This window comes from Ascaphus truei, chromosome 5 (genome assembly GCF_040206685.1).
Source record: "Ascaphus truei isolate aAscTru1 chromosome 5, aAscTru1.hap1, whole genome shotgun sequence".
NCBI lineage: Eukaryota > Metazoa > Chordata > Amphibia > Anura > Ascaphidae > Ascaphus > Ascaphus truei.
This window is the reverse complement of record NC_134487.1, coordinates 287,976,931-287,993,741: the sequence shown is the minus strand read 5'-3', so window position 1 is coordinate 287,993,741 and position 16,811 is coordinate 287,976,931. Positions and strand designations below refer to the sequence as shown.

The following is a 16,811-nucleotide window of genomic DNA, read 5'->3' as shown; positions in this document are numbered from 1 at the left end:
GGCCTGTTCCGAGGTGACAGGGGGAAGCGGGGACAGGAGAGACATCCCCGCTCCCATCTCCTGCCCCGCGGCCTGTCCCGCGGTGACAGGGGGAAGCGGGGAGCGGAGGGACATGCCCGCTCCCATCTCCTGTCCCGCGGGATGAATATGCGCTAAAGCGCGGCGGCCATTTTTTTTTCTCGCGACCCCGTTAGTAACGCGGTGGTCTTGGGGTGGACCCCGAGACCCGCGTTATAACGGGGTTTAGCTGTATATATATATATATATATATATATATATACACACACCATACCACACACACACACAGTGTTCAGAAAAAACGGGACCCCTATAATTTTTCGTCATATCTTGCAGACAAAACACTCAATATTCATGAAAATGTGAGCAATTAGAGTTCTGTCACAGTAGGTTATGACATTTAAGAATGATTTGATAATCTAAGAAATATTCTTTGGAATTGGTGACGGCGTGATGACCTCATCAAGTGCATAGTTACAAAATGGTGTTTAGCGCAGAAAATAAGCACGTTATAAAGTGCGTGAGACAGAGCGAGAATTACGGTCCAAAACGCTGACATAAAATGTTTCCTGATGAAGGACGGCCGCTAGGAGGACGGAAAAAACAGATTCGCAAAACAACATATCATTCAAGAGTGCGAGCAGCTGGATCAACGCGTTATCCATTATGCAATCAGGCAGCGGCGCTCTCGTCGTCGGGCGCACGTTTCAGCAGAACGAGGACATTTTGAACACACACTATGAACCACACTTTGAACTCAAACTTTATAGTAATTTTAGTGTTTCAGACTAGATTAGAACAGTTTAACACATTCACGAGCTACAAAGGAAAAACTCCTATTTCTCGTTTTAATGAACATGAACCTACCGCAGTGTACCTGGCACTTGCTGACATTATACAGTACATTAATTTAATTAACATCAGTTAATTGTCTACATTGTGCTTCTTTTATAGTGTTAATCTACATAACAAACATACAATTGTGCACATTTTCATGGGGATTGAGCGAGAAATGTGTGTATATATGATGAAAAACTAAAGGGGTCCTTTTTTCCCTGAACTCAGTGTGTACATGCATATATATTTATAGGTATCCATCGATCCTCTGGATCATGGTGCACACATACACCTATGGGTATCTATAGACATGTAGATATACACACATATAGCTAGATAGATATACACACGTATATAAACATATACCTGCACGTAGGGAATTTGCCGTGGGGGTGGGGGATTGATATACTGTAGATAGACAATCAGAGAGATAGAAACACACATATACTGTATGTTGAAGCACACGAGTCAAAGATTAAATCATTCAAGCAGAAAAAAAGAGAATTTAGGTTCTGACCTTTGAACTTGTGAAAGACAGCCCAGAGCTCAGCAATGTCGGTGGCGAAGGTGATGTCAGTGTCCAGGACGATGACCCGTTCCAGGTTGGAGGGCAGGGTCTTGGTCAGCACTAGTTTCATCAGCCCGTATATACCTGAGTAGTGTTTGTTTGGGATCCAGGACACTTCCGACTATAGAGAGTAAAAAACAAAGACAAGTGATTAGAGCAGTCATTTTTCACTGGGGATTCGCGAGTACCCAGAGGGGGAGAGCTGGGACAACTCTCCCAGCTGTTCCAGGCCCGGCGGCAGGGCAGCTCCCCACATTGCCGTGACCCTGCACTGCTCCTATCGGTGCCGTAAGCCAGGATAGTGTGATAGGGGGGAGAATGTAAGGGGGAAGAGAAGGGGGGGGGAGTGTAAGGAGGGAAGAGTGTAAGGGGGGGGAAGAGTGTAAGGGGGGATGAGAGGGAGGAAGAGTGTAAGGGGAAAGAGGGGGAAATAGTGTAAGGGAGAGAAGAGAGGGGGAAAGAGTGTAAGGGGTAGAAGAGAGGGGGGATGAGAGGGGGAAGAGTGTAAGGGGGCATGAGAGGGGGAAGAGTGTAAGGGGGGATGAGAGGAGGGAAATGTGTAAGGGGGAGAAGAGAGGGGGAAAGAATGTAAGGGGTAGAAGAGAGGGGGAGAGTGTAAGGGGGGAAGAGAGGGGGAGAGTGTGAGAGGGGGGAGAGTGTAAGGGGGAAGAGAGAGGGGGGAGAGTGTAAGGGGGAAGAGAGAGGGGAGAGAGTGTAAGGGGGAAGAGTGGTGGGGACAGTGTAAGGGGGGGACACAGGTGGGAAGAGAGGGGGGAGAATGTAAGGGGGGAGATAGAGGGGGTGGAGGGGGGAGAGTAAGGGGGGATGAGAGGTGGTTAGAGTGTAAGAGAGGAAGAGAGGGGGGAGAGTGTAATGGGGAAAAGTGTGAGGGGGGAGAATGTAAGGGGGGGAAGAGGGTTGGAGTTCCACCAACATTTCACAATCATCTGGAAGTTTGATAATTGATCTGCTAATGATCATCTAGTTAGGGGGGATTTAGCTCCATTTCTATTCTGTGTGCGTATATAAATATATACAAATAAAGCCATAAATACACACATTTTATTGGTAATATTATCAATGCACATGATTAATGCTAGAGGAAGCTCTTCTATCTTGCACTGATGCAACAAATAATGTGTCCCTAATAGGTTACGGTAGATAATTGATGCCTTAAAAGATTTTTTTGTATTTTAAAATATATTTTTTAAATTACACTTTTAAAGGATTAAAAGTAAAATTCTGTAAAATTCAACCATTACATACTTAACAAAACATTCTAAAAACAGTTAACCATAGAGAAAACAACAGAATGGAATTCATATTGATAGAGTTGGGCAGTTAATTTGGAGACACTGTCAATATCTGCCGTGCAGAGCTTACACTCTAATATTTGTTGATTAGGATACAGGTAGACATAATTTGAACATGTTGTTGACAGATGGTCTCAGACATCATGGCACTGCGCCACTGAAGGGTTCCTATGTTGTCATGGTCCGATTTCCTCAGATATACAGGACATACCATTACATTTTAAGTTATGGTGGGTGAAAAAGGCGACAGAAAACCTCCACCGTTAGCATATAGCCAATAAAGAATATCACTTGTGAGCACATTCACATGTCATAGACAGGCCTGCACCCCTGCCTTTCAACCATCATCACCTAGCATACAGTGCTCCCACTGCAGCAAGGGATTCTGGGAAATGACATGCAAATGAGCACACACTGTGTCACCTTTTGCCTGGAATATCCATTCACATGGAGCCCATTTAAGCAGATGCATCGGGCAGATACAGAGAGACCTCGCTCGAACGCAAAACGTGCTGTGTGCAGAGGGGTGTGCAACCAGGGATGTTATGAGAATAACATATCTGAATATCTGAGGACAACAGAATATGCATAGAGAAAATAAATCACTTAAAGCTGCAGTTCAGTCTTTTTTTTTTTTTTTACTTTAATAGTTTCATGTGTGCAATCTCTAATTACCTAAAGAACTGCATAGCTGCAAGTCAATTCGTTCTCCATGTATTGATAGGCGAAATTTGGTGACATAATTAGTGAAGGGATCTGTTTTTCTTCTGCTTCTGTCTCTCAGTGGAAGCTCATGAATATTCATGAGCACTCCTGCACTGACATGTGCTAGAGGGAGGGCAGGGCTGACAAAGGGGTGTGCCAGGGCTTGTGACAGGACATGAAGGGGCAGTGCCTTAGCAAATGGCTGTTAAAATAGAATACAAGAAAATTGGTCTTTCAAAGTTGTTTTTTTTAAAACAGAAAATGCTAAAAGTATTTTTTCTTACTACAGAACTGATTTATTAAAAAAAAAACACACATACAGGATATTGACTGAACTGCAGCTTTAATGGTGCAATACTACCGAAGTAATAATTAAGTATTACTAAACGAACACCCTTTTAAACTCACTGTATTTAAGAGCACCTGTATTTGTTTTGTTTTATGTTATTGGTGTAATTATTTTAGTTATGCCTAGTAATAAACATTAAGTTTTAACATTTAGTAATACTTCATTATTACTTCGCTATTAAGGGATTTCTTTTCTCTATTTACATTCTGTTATCCTCAGATAGGCACTTGCACACATGCACTCACACACATCACAAATGATTGTGCTTGGAAGCGCTCATTTTATTTACATTGAGGAAACCCTGAATACCTTGTAATGCATGCTTTGTGATAATGTTATAAAGAGGCTGTAAGGGAGTCAAGGAGTTAAACACCATTTACAGGACGGGAAACTGCACTGGTGTCGGGTTTCATGCAAGTGGGAAGTGAAACACCAGATTGAGCAGGGGATAAAAAGCAGGAAGTAGCTGTTGTCGGTGTCCCTGTTGGAGTCTGTTAGAGGAACACAGACAACAGAGCTCCCGCCCGCAGGGATCCAGGCTTGTTGACCAGAGGGGTTTGCCTGGCAATAGTGGGGAACCCAAAGCCCCACACAGCAGAGAAGCCTGTAAATAAATAGGGCAAAAGACTTACTGGGAGTAAAAGTCCCTAGAGAAATCGGAGATGCCGGACCAGAACACACAGATAAGACTTTCTATATTGTTCTCTGGTCTTGGTACTGTGTTATATGTTTTGGGGTTGGTAACCCGCTTAACTGGCGGCCCAGTTAGAAAGGGCCGGAGTAATGTTTATTTAGTTTCCCTAAAAGAGAATAGGTGTTTGTTTTAGGATTTGTTTTGCCTTAAAGGGGCAGTATCCCCAATGTTTGTTGTTTTTGTGGCAAATAAAACCACTCAAATATTATGGTTTACCCAAAAGTGCATGTGTGGACTCATATCTGACCTCGCCTACAGGCCGCTCAGTCACAGAGGCATTTATCAAAGAATTGTGGGACAGAAAAAAATAGCACTAAATGACACTATCGTTGGGAATTACACTGTTACCAAAGTATCTTTGATATACAGTATGACTTCCGGTGAAGCACTTCTTGTCCTGGAGCAACATTTCAAGAGCTGAATGCATTGCTACAAAACATGTTTGCACTTAAAGCAATAATCCCCATATGACCTTACTGGGGTGTCCATGGATCCACAATCCCCCGACCTCTGGGGACCTCCTGGTTTCTGTGATAATTACAATATACTGCAGTTTTTCATGATGATTTCTGACGCACAAAAGAAAACACGTGGCAACAAGGGCACGTAAAAATCAGCAACGTTATCGTCAAATAATGTTATTGGCTGGCTGAGCAAGGTGGCCACTTAGTATCCACTGGGCAAGTATGCTTGATGCTTATATGTCCAGATATCTTGAGAACTGAAAGATCCTAAAATTACCAAAACAGAAATAAACAGTTCCAACCCCCCAAAGCTTCTTGTATGTATAGGCCAGAGATTTTCAATGGGGGTTCCGCAGGCACTCCTCAGGGGTTCTGCGGCCATCAGTGTGGGAGAGCTGGGACAACTGTCCCAACTGTCCCAGGTCGGGCAGCACCCCACAAGCAGCAACCCAACCAGCCGATCACTGCTATCCCTCCTCTCCGTCCTGTCAGCAATGGAAGTTGCATCCAACTTCTGACCGGCAGGAGGAGGGAGCTGCTGACCGGCACAGCACAGCAAGCCCCAAGGTAAGAGGTGCATGTGTGTGTGTTACATGGATGGGGTGTGGGGGTGGCTATTGTGTGTTATGGAGGGGGGCTATTGGGTGTATGGAAGGTTATTGTGTATGGGGGGAGGTGGGAAGAGAGACGAGGAGATAGTGAAAGAGGGGAGCGGGGAGAGTTTAAGGAGGGAAAAGAGAGGGAGGGAGTGTAAGGGGGAAAAATAAGGGGGGGGGGAGAGAGAGAGAGAGAGAGAATTGAAGGGGGGAGAGAGACGGAGAGACGGAGGTGGGAGAGGGTTGTGGTTGTCCAGAATTTCATAACCTAATCCTAGGGTCCCTTAACCAAAAAAAGGTTGAAAACCACTGGCATAGGCAGTACAACCATTTTCTCTTATAAGTATAAAAAGTGTTTATTTAACACTACCAAACATACTGCTGTCTCCTGGAAAATACTTCCCAACAAGGAAAGGTAGGGACCACTGCAGCAGCATAAAAATATGTTAGTTAAAAAGTGGCATCTTCTGAGATGACATCATCAGAGACGCCGCAATATTAAAACGATCATAAGACCTGATCTGTTGAGACAGCAGTGTCAGTTCTCACACATTTGAAATGGGTCTCACTCATTCCCAACGTCAAACTTCAGTGCACAATAGAAGTATTTCATCACAAGGTTGTACAACCATAAAACCCTCACTTAGGACTCGGGTCCTTGAACCTTGTAGAAATATTATGTTGATAAAAAAATTGATTTCTGATGTCATAGCCATGGAGACCAGATGGAATGAAGTACAGTCCTGATGGACCATAAATCCTGTTTCATTGTTACTATAACATATTTCCATAGCATCTCCATGATACCAATGACGAGTGTATATATGCTAGCAGCACAGTACTCCGGCTGGTTATATATATGGCTACTAATAGTCAAGAATTCACAAAATGGGGACCACACTCAAAAAGAGAAATATTTTCAAATGGTTCAGATCTAGTTGCATGTAATAAAGACATGGAATAAATACCAGCACACACAGCAATATCATAGAATATACATAATAGCAACATCATGTAAAACATGTTGGTCTCCAGAGAGTGAGGGAGTTGAGCTCATAATGGCCCCTCTGGTGATCAAAATGTTGATATGTAACACCATACTAATATAATATATTTTGTGTGGTGGTATTTATTATTTCCTTGTGTTGCATGTCTTAGACAGGTCTGCAACCCTGTCTTTCACCATTATCCCCCAGCACACAGTGCTTCCCCCTCACTGATGAGACCCATTAAGGTCAAAACAGTCTGTCTGTGGGTGGGTTTACTGGCTATGCATCATAACCCAGGCTGTGCTCAAAAGCTGTGAAATGCAGCACGCATGAGCTTATAGGGGACCATGTCATATGGTTTTGAAGCAAAAGGTGGCATTGTGTGCTCATTTGCATGTCATTTCCCAGAATACCTTGCTGCAGTGGAAGCACTGTGTGCTAGGGGATAATGGTGAAAGGCGGGTTGCAGACCTGTCTAAGACATGCAAATGAGCATACAGTAATATTTCCATTTGCTAGTAAATGCTTTACTGTGGTGGGTTTTTGTCACTTTTTTTACCCACAATAACGTGTGTGTGTGTGTGTGTGTATATATACACACACACACACACACACACACACACACACACACACACACACACACACACACACACACACACACACACACACACACACACACATATATACTAGCTGAGAGACCTGGCGTTGCCCGGGATGTGAATCTCTAATAATTGTTTTGTGGGGGGGGGGGGGAGGGGGGTAAATCTTGGGTTGGTGAATCTTGGGTGGGTGGTGGGGGGAGAATCTTGGGTGGGTGCTTGGGGGGGGTGAATTTTTGGTGGGTGGGTGAGGGGGGGGTGAATTTTGGGTTTGTGAGGGGTGAATTTTGGGTGGGTGGGGGGATGAATGGAAGGTGGGGGGTGGGTGAATGGTGGGTGGGGGTTGTGAATTCTGGGTGGCTGGGTGTGGGGGGGGGGGTGAATCTTAGCTGTGTGTGTGGGGGGCCTGAATCTTGGGAGGGTAAATCTTGGGGGGGTGGGTGTGATTTTTTTTGGGGGGGAGGGTGGGTGGGTGTGTGTGAATGTTAGGTGGGTTTGAGTTCCCCCTTCCCGTCCCAGGCAATCAGTTCCCCCCCCTGTCCCCGGTGCTTGCTCCCCCCGTCCCTTGCGGTGTTTCCACCCCCCCCTGTCCCCTGCGCGTGTTCCCCCCCCCCCTCTCCACCTTTGGAGGTTAGTGCCGGTGGAGAGAGGAGGGGGGTTTGGGGGTAGGAAAGGCGGCGCCAGTGTTCAGACCAGTGCGACGTCGCAGGGCCCCCTCCCCTCGTGCTGCCGTGGTGCAGACAGTAAGCGGCCTGCGGATCAGGCGGGAAGACGGAGGGATGTCGATTGTGTATCGTGAAGGCGTCCATTTTCCGACACAGCGGCCTGCTGAGCGCGGAGCGGGTGGGAGGCAGCCATTTTGGCAGAGACTGCTGAGCGCGGAGCAGCCAGGAAGGCGGACATTTTAATCGGGGAGCGTGGTGATGATGATGGGGACAGATGTATCGGGCGTGAAGGCGGCCGGAGCGGGCGGGAAGGCAGAGGGAGTGTGAAGGCGCCATGAGGTAAGGGGGTGGACATCAGAGAGGTGGAGCACCATTTTCTCACAGGAGCATGTGTGTGTTGGGGGGGGGGGTTGCGTGCTAGAGGAGGGTGTGTTGTGGGCTCCAGAGGGGGGACTGTGTTGTCCGGTGGTGTCGGTGAAAGTGAGTAGCAGTGTGTTGCGGGCTACTGGAGTCTGGGGGAGGGGGGGCTTGCGGGCTAGCTGAGGGTGTTGTTGCGGCCTCCGGAGGGGGGGAGTGTGTTGCGTGCTAGTAGAGGAGATGTGGGCATTGTCCGGTGGCGATCAGGTAATGTGGCGGTGAGTGAGTAGCAGAGTGTGTATGTTTGCTGGGGGTGTGGTGTTTTTGCGGGGAACGTGCGTTCCGGCGTTGTGTTGAGGTGAAGGGGAGGGGTGTTGGCAGGTTAGGCAGGAGTGTGTGCGGGTGGTAGAGGGGCTGCGGTACCGGGAGAGGTCTGGCGTGCGGTCGTGGTCTGCATTGGTGGGGGGATGAGTGGGGGGGTGGTTGTTAAGAGGTGGTGGCCGTCGGTGTCCGCTCCGTGTGTAGGTGATCGTGCGGTGTTGTGTGAGGGTGGGTAGTGTTGCAGTGGTGAAAACAATATATATATAGCTAAGAGTCTCTACCTGATTCCGCAGTTCTTTTGGTGGTATCAGGCGGTGAGGGTTTTGTGGGTTAAGAGGTAAGAGCTGTGAAGCGTTCCCAGAGCAGTGAGGGTTAGGTGCTGTGAAGCGTTCCCAAAGCTCAGTGAGGGCTGGGAGAGTGTGGTAGTGGGGTCGATGTGTTGGCCGCAGGCCAATGAGAGGTGTGCGGGGGCGGGCGTGGGGCCAAGGGAGCTATGTCATTGGCCTGAGGCAGTGGTGTCGGTGCCAATGAGAGGTGTGCGGGGGCGGGCGGGCCAAGGGAGCAATCTCATTGGCCTGAGGCGGATTGGCCTGAGGCGGAGTGACGGGCCAAAGGTCCAATGCGATTGCCCCTAGACACAGGGAACACACATACAGACAGGCAAACACACATACGATGGTTTGAGAAATATATAGATAGCTAGATATAAACAAACATACACAGTTGTGTGAAAATTATGGTTTACAGGACATAATAACAATCATCTGTTCCTTAGCAGGTCTTAAAATTAGGTAAATACAACCTCAGATGAACAACAACACATGACATATTACACCGTGTCATGATTTATTTAACAAAAATAAAGCCAAAATGGAGAAGCCATGTGTGAAAAACTAAGTACCTGTACACCCTTACTGCTTCCATATGAATTAAGATGCTAAGTAGAAGCCAGGTGCTGCTAATCAAATGCCCTTGATTAATTGATGTGACCACCTCTATGAAAGCCGAAGTTTTAGCAGTTTGCTGGTCTGGAGCATTCAGGTGTGTGTTAGCAATTGTTGCTGCTCATCAATCTGGGAAGGGTTATAAGGCCATTTCCAAACAATTTAAAGTCCATCATTATACAGTGAGAAAGATTATTCAAAAGTGGAAAACATTCAAGACAGTTGCCAATCATCCCAGGAGTGGACGTCCCAGCAAATTCACCCCAAGGTCAGACCGTGCAATGCTCAGAGAAAATGCAAAAAACCCAAGAGTTACATCTCAGACTCTACAGGCCTCAGTTAGCATGTTAAATGTTAAAGTTCATGACAGTACAATTAGAAAAAGACTGAACAAGTATGGTTTATTTGGAAGGGTTGCCAGGAGAAAGCCTCTTCTCTCTAAAAAGAACATGGCAGCACGGCTGCATCCTGGTCTCCGGTGGTCTGGGACCAGACCACCCACGAAAGGACAGACTATCTTCATGGTGGGACACTCCAACCGGATACCACCCCACCTGGAGGCGGATGCCATTACGGACGTCGCTGGATCAGCATATCACTTTCTTCAGTTGGCGCTACCGGGTGTTGGAGTACCCGGCAGGTATACCTCATCTCAACAAGTGCACCAACTGTACACACATTAGTGGGGCAGCACTGTCTCACACACTTTGGGTGGGTGGCTACTTGTTGACACCAGGGTAGGTGGGTGCCCAAGGGCCCCTAGGTACTTTGGGGACTGTGTTTCCAGGTGTAGACATTGTGTTGGAGGGTACGGCCATGCGTGGCCTAGTTCATGGACTGTTACAATTGTTCTTCGTATGCGTGCAGTAAAACTGTTACTTTTACCGGTGTTTTATTGCATGGGGTCCTGTGACTGTGTTATCCCACATAGTAGGATTCTGTACAGGTGGAGGCGCGGTCACCCGACGGATCAGGCACACCCCAGGCTCCCAGCAGTGGAGGCCCAGGCCTCCTGTGAGCCGCAGGTAATGCACCACATACACGGTAGCCATCATATCTCCCAGGGGGTGGGGGAAAGTGCCCTACACTTGTAAGTGATTGCAAGTAGACTGATTGGTCTGTAGTTCTTCTTTGTCTCCTTTCTTATGGATGAGCGTATCTATGGAATTGCTCAATAGTTCTGGAACATATATATTGCTATGTATCAATGTAAAAGTGGAGCATTCAATGGGATTTTTGTCTGTGATACATTTGGTGCGGATGTTTTGCCAAAGAGTTTCCCTACTTTTGCCTTTATACAGATGTAGCAAGACTTACTGTTTTCGGCACCGGGGCAAGCCGCGGGACCGCAACTGCCCCAGTGCTGGAGGATTATCACTGCGGGAACTATGATCCAGAAGAATGACCACCCCCAGCCTGACTGCAGCAACACTATCTCTGGATCTGCGGCTTGATGTTTTTTCAGCTGCGGTTCCGGAGTCAGTAAGTCTCAATCCATCTGTACATATGTCACATACAGACAGAGAGAAACTCACACTTTGTATTGCTTATCATGGAGCACACCTTGCATTAAAGGTGCCTTTCAACTGCCGTAAACTCTAAGCAATTGTTTAATTTGTTTACGTCTAGAGTTACCAACGGGTAGGTCCAATTGGACAGATGTTCCGGGACTGGTGCCAAACATGTAGTTCTGCTTCTAGCCCTGAATGAATAAGCAACTGAGTCAGCGGTTGGATGCCAGTGTTGCGGTTGCTACTAACATTTATGCGTTGAAAATCCTATGAAATAGCATGCTGCTGACAGACCATCTTATGCTCGGGGAGCTTTCCAATGCAACCCAAGCTGGAGAAAAATGTATTACTTACACAGCTCCGCAAATGGCAATTTGTATTCCAAGTGCTTTAATTGCTCAAGGCGATAAAAACAATGGAGCCAGAGCAGTGAGAGGCAAACCGCGTGTAGGAGACGATGCTGTTATCATGACTCCGAAATCCTAAGTGAGGAAGCCAACTACACTAATTAACTCTTTTACTGCCAGAGGAGCCATCAGTGAGTAGCTCTGTAGTGAGTTGTTGGTTCATACCAGTGAAGGGTTCTTAACATGTTAGCAATGTGTATCAGGTTCTTCAGAAAAACTCAATAAATCTCTTCAAATAAGAATATGCACACATACTGTACATGCTTTCCATAGCCAGCCCAACAATACTATTAGTCTATCCTCTATTAACTACACTGCATCCGTGACATACTTTAATTTAGGTTTTTTTTCATCCTCAAGGTCCAACAGGTCAAGTTTCCAGGATATCACTGCTTCAGTGCAGGTGGCTCAATCCGTCTCTGCTTCAGCACAGGTGGCTCAATTAGTGGCTCGATTGGGCAGGAATATCCTCATAATCTGACCTGTTGGTGGCCCTTGAAGACGGGAGTTGGTCAACCCGTGCCCTACACATTGCACTACTCTGTATCCAGCTCCTAAGAAGTGTGCCTAAATATACAATAAACTGTTTACTGTCCGCTTTCCCAGGAGCGTCAAATGCAACTTGAATCCTGTTAAATTTCCTACATCGGATGCAGATTATCAAGACGTCTACAGTGCAAATGAATTGATGAGGATTTTTGCTACAATGAAGAGTTAATGTGATGGTCACATGTGGGACAAACCAAAATATAGAAAATGGAAATGCTCCTAAAAATATGCAGACCTGTATTATTATCATCATCATCATCATCATCATCATCATCATCATCATCATCATCATCATAAATTAGGGTTTCTAATTAAAAAGACACATACATCTTTACACCTACATACAACGTTACACCAATGGGGAATAAATGGCAGTTATGCAAAAAGTGGGCAAAAGTCTGGAAGTGTTCAACCAGTCCTGGTGCATTCTCATTCACAATAGTTCTGCATCTGTCCTGGGAAAGCAGACCTGCTGTATGTACAACCAGGACTTTACAACAGTATCATCATGCAATGCTGCAAACGGGTTAATCTGTTTATGAAAAGGAACCGGGTCTGATTTAACCAGCAAGCACAGTGTCCAGCCCACTGCTAATAATTTGGGGCACCACACGTCCCTAGTCTAATTATGATAAATTCAACGTTGCACAAGAACAATACAGCCTAATTTGCTTATGCAAATGAGTCTAATAAGATGAGGGGCTGAGGGTATTTAGGCAAAACGTGGATGGAGAGCAGTGTTTGCAGGACGGAGCGTCGACATACAGAAGGTGGTTGGGATAGAGTCACCTTCATGGGGAAACTGCGTTACACACAGGTATAATAGAGCGTCTGTGCTATTAACACGGGATCCATGCTTGGTAATCCCTGGTCTTTAGCCACCAGCCGTGGAGATAATCCCCAGTTACAAACCTGATACTCCTGAGATAGGCGTCCTTGTAGTTTAGCTCTCCCCAGCTGCACTCTGCATAGCTTTATTGACCCGCTTAGCTACCAAAGGGTTATAGTGTGGCTGTTTTACAAACCACGGGATTCCAGGTTTGTGATCATGATTCGGTCCGGTCTTTCTTCAGGGTTTACTCTAATACCCCAAAGCAGCCAACAGACCAGCGAAAGGAAGATTAAAGCCAGGACTGACCCTTTGTCATATTGTTGACCTGGAGTTATATAAAGGTTGAGAATACATGGCCCTTTTTTTTATGCGTTGATACATAAACCGCTATGTCTCTATTGTTTCTTTGCTCAAATTTGCTTACAGGTCGTTAACAACAATTAAAGTGAATGGCCGATGACAATAAATCAATAATGGCCATCACATATGTCAGGGGCCCTATTCTTCCATCAATACAAATATGATGTAATACAAAAACCTATAAAAATGAGACTGCACGAGCTTCCCCTTTTTAATAACAATGTGGTGTTCCCTTACAATTAAGCACGGGACAATTACTCTGTGACACTTTGACTGTTGGGTTTTGAGCCGTAATGCTTTCTAACCCATCTTAAAATATAAATACTCTCCTAATGGGTACTCATGGACTGGAGGTACCATAGTAACTGCTTAAAGTCAAGGAGGCAGCACTAGAATTGTGTTTTTAGACATCATTAACTTACTGTAGTGCCGACGAGTATTCTAAAACAAATCTGGGGCAATCACCAACAAGACCCAGGTACATCCTGGGTACATGCTGGGTACATGCTGGGTACATCCTGGGTACATGCTGGGTACATGCTGCAACATTTCAGTGACATTTCTGCAGACAGACTAATGGCCCATCGGATTAACAGCGGGGGTCCCTGGCAGTCCCATTCAAACTGAATGGGACTGCCAGGGACCCCTGCAATGTTAATCTGATGGGCCATTAGTCTCTGGAGAAATGTCACTGAAATGGTTGCAGCATGTACCCAGCATGTACCCAGGATGTACCTAGGATGTACCCAGCATGTACCCAGCATGTACCCAGCATGTACCCAGCATGTACCCAGCATGTACCCAGGATGTACCTGGGTCTTGTTGGTGATTGCCCCAGATTTGTTTTAGAATACCCAGCATGTACCTGGATCTTGTTGGTGATAGCCCCAGATTTTCCAAGGCAAGTTTTAGAATACTCGTCGGCGCACCTGTACATTTTCTATCTACAAAGAAGTAACTATTGTTTGCCTTGAAGCCTATAGATACCAGCACCACCTTCCTGTGTTCAGGCAGGGAATGCTTTCTATGTCATCTGAACACCAACTTTAGATTTAAAGGGAGAGAATGCTGCACCTGCCTTGGCAGCAGTGAGTGTGGGCAGCTTGTGTCAATGCCTTTCTACCTACCAGCTGGCACGGTGTCTCTGCACTGTGTTCTCGCTGCCCTGGTGGGAACTGAAACTCGGCAACACGATAGGCTTCAATTCCTGTAATTAGGTGGCACGTGTTCTGAGCTCGTGAACATTTCGCAGCACAAGACAATCAGTGATACATATGAATCAAGGCCTGTGATTAGATCTTATTTCTCTTGTAGGCTGTTATTGAACATGCAGGGAAGCAGCATTGCCGTGCTGGGGAAGATTTTAGCCCCATCCATTGAAATGGACAGTGTTCGACAAACCTATACATTTGCTCGCCCCGGGCGAGTGGATTTAACCCCCGGGCGAGTAAATATTGGCCCAAGCAGCACACGTTTGGTACTAGGTGGCGAGTAGATTTTTTTGTGTGGCGAGTAGATTTTTTGGTGATTTGTCAACCACTGGAAATGGAGATGCTGTTTTTTCCAGCACCGGGAAGCAGATTCACATCATATGGAATAATAGCCTAGGGAGTGATGCATAAAGTGAGATAGTTCCAACTGGGCACTAAGGCACACAAACCCCAAGTCAATGGAAGTTTCCATGCAGTGGTGCCTACTGTAGTGACGTCTAATGCAGTGGTGTCTAATAAGCACCATTGTCATTTTTGATCAGTAACCCACAGAATAACCAGTCCAACAGTATTTGCAGACTCTCTGGCACTGGACAGGTTTCATAAGTGGTTAAACCATAGTTGACAGACAGAAGCAGAACATTCTTGTCCCACTATATAGAAAGTTCCACCCCACTGGGAGCAAAATATTGGTGGAACGGCTTTTGGAAAACAACACATTTTGCAATGCTTTGGTGGGTACCCTGCTCTTATTCCTCATGTTCATCCATCTATCCTTTCATTTAGGATCAACAATGTTGTGAATGGCCCTCACTTACTGTACAATGCTTTTGTTTTTCGATCATTCAATATTTTCCTGACGGAGTACACATTTGTTTCTGACACTTATCAGTGAGTAAAGACACTGACTGGCACTGAGTTTGAAGCAGGGGAACCTGGTTCAATTCCCAGTGTTCGGCTCCTTGTGACCTTGGGCAAGTCACTTTATCTCCCTTTATCTTATATAGATTGTAAGCTCTATGGGGCAGGGACTGTGTCTGCAAAATGTCTCTGTGAAACACTACGTAAAACTAGCAGCGCTATACAAGAACATGCTACTGTTATAAAGATTAGCAGGGTAGTTCTGTCAGGTGTTTAGTTTACCCCTCTGGGCATTAATACATTGCTTTGCCAATCTGTGTCATGTAAAACTTTTTTAAGTTATCATCATTGTGCTTCACTTGTTTATTTTCTATCTGGAAATGGTTTCCCTTCACTGACAAAATTATTAAAAAAAACAAAAAACAAAGAATCCTTAAAGATCATTCAGCATCATATTTTTATATTTCTTACATTTTAGCATGCATGTATTTGAGTGTGTGGTATATGTGCATCACGTGTGTGCGATATTGTATATGGGCACGTGTGTGCGTGGTATATATGCGTGCATGCGTGTGATATTTGCGTTTTGTGATATATATATATGAGTGATACGTGCCTTTGTGCGTGTGATATATGTGAGTGTGTGTGTAATGTATGTAGCTTTGTATGTAGCTACAGTGTATGTGTGATAAATGTGCCTGTGCCTGTGTACACACACATACACAAACATATTATACTGTACACCTATTATGAACATAGAATTGTCCGGCAGATAAACCCTCTTGACCAGTGGAGAGAATAACAGCTATCCTTTTATGCCACATTGTACAAGTAACGAGCACACATCAACGTGCAAAGCATGAACAGGTTTATTGGTCGGTGGCAACAACAAAGTGTGTGTTTTCAAACCGAGCATCAGGGAGATTGCTCATTTAAGCAATAGTTACATCGAACACAGCAAGCCGCAGGGTACTGATTTAGCGCCATGTTTACTAAGTGGGGCTATAGCACAGGGCACATTACAGTCAATGTAATGTCAAACTCTAGGAGGTGCCTTATGGCATAGCATTGTTTAGCAGATATGGCCCGTAATGTTTTGAGGGTCCCTACAGTACCTCACATTGAGATGTGGTTGAAGTGCTTAAAAACGCGCTTGGTGAAAGAATTAAACGTACGACATTTCTTTAACAGTATTCTGCAATATTTAGGCTACAAAGTATAAAAAGGGACAAAGTCCTACAATATTTCAAAAGAAAGTGGAACTGCAAGTGTACAAGTATAAATAAATCCAAAAATCAGTGGTGCTCTGTGCCCCTTAGTACCAGCACACTGCCACTCCTGGCCCCGGTGCAATGATTACAAATAGTAATTGAACAGGTGGCAATTCTGATTTAAGGATGAGTGATTTTCCCTTTCAACAATGCACCACCAACCTTGAATGTGTGTCTCCTCCTTTTGCTGTCAGTGGGGATGACGCAGAGAGGCTGATTGTCTCCCCGCAGCCTCAGAAATAGCTCATTGCTACTGATGTGAGCGGCAGTCAGAAGGAACAGCTGCTGCGCTGCTGTGTCCGTCGTGTGCGCCCCTCGCATCACACGAACGCAAACATTTAACCCCGGGTCCCCATGTAACTGAAAAGCTTCTCAGTGTGGATCTAAATC

General features: G+C 45.6%; 1 protein-coding gene across 3 annotated transcripts in view; it reads right to left on the bottom strand.

The window, feature by feature from the left end:
- The window catches only part of LARGE1 (LARGE xylosyl- and glucuronyltransferase 1), a 354,609-nt gene that overhangs the window by 123,861 nt on the left and 213,937 nt on the right, over window positions 1-16,811 (bottom strand). For all 3 annotated transcript variants that reach the window (XM_075602524.1, XM_075602522.1, XM_075602523.1), the window contains one exon: window positions 1,373-1,544. In XM_075602524.1, coding sequence (XP_075458639.1) covers window positions 1,373-1,544 — 172 coding nt within the window. The remainder of the gene's footprint in view (window positions 1-1,372; window positions 1,545-16,811) is intronic.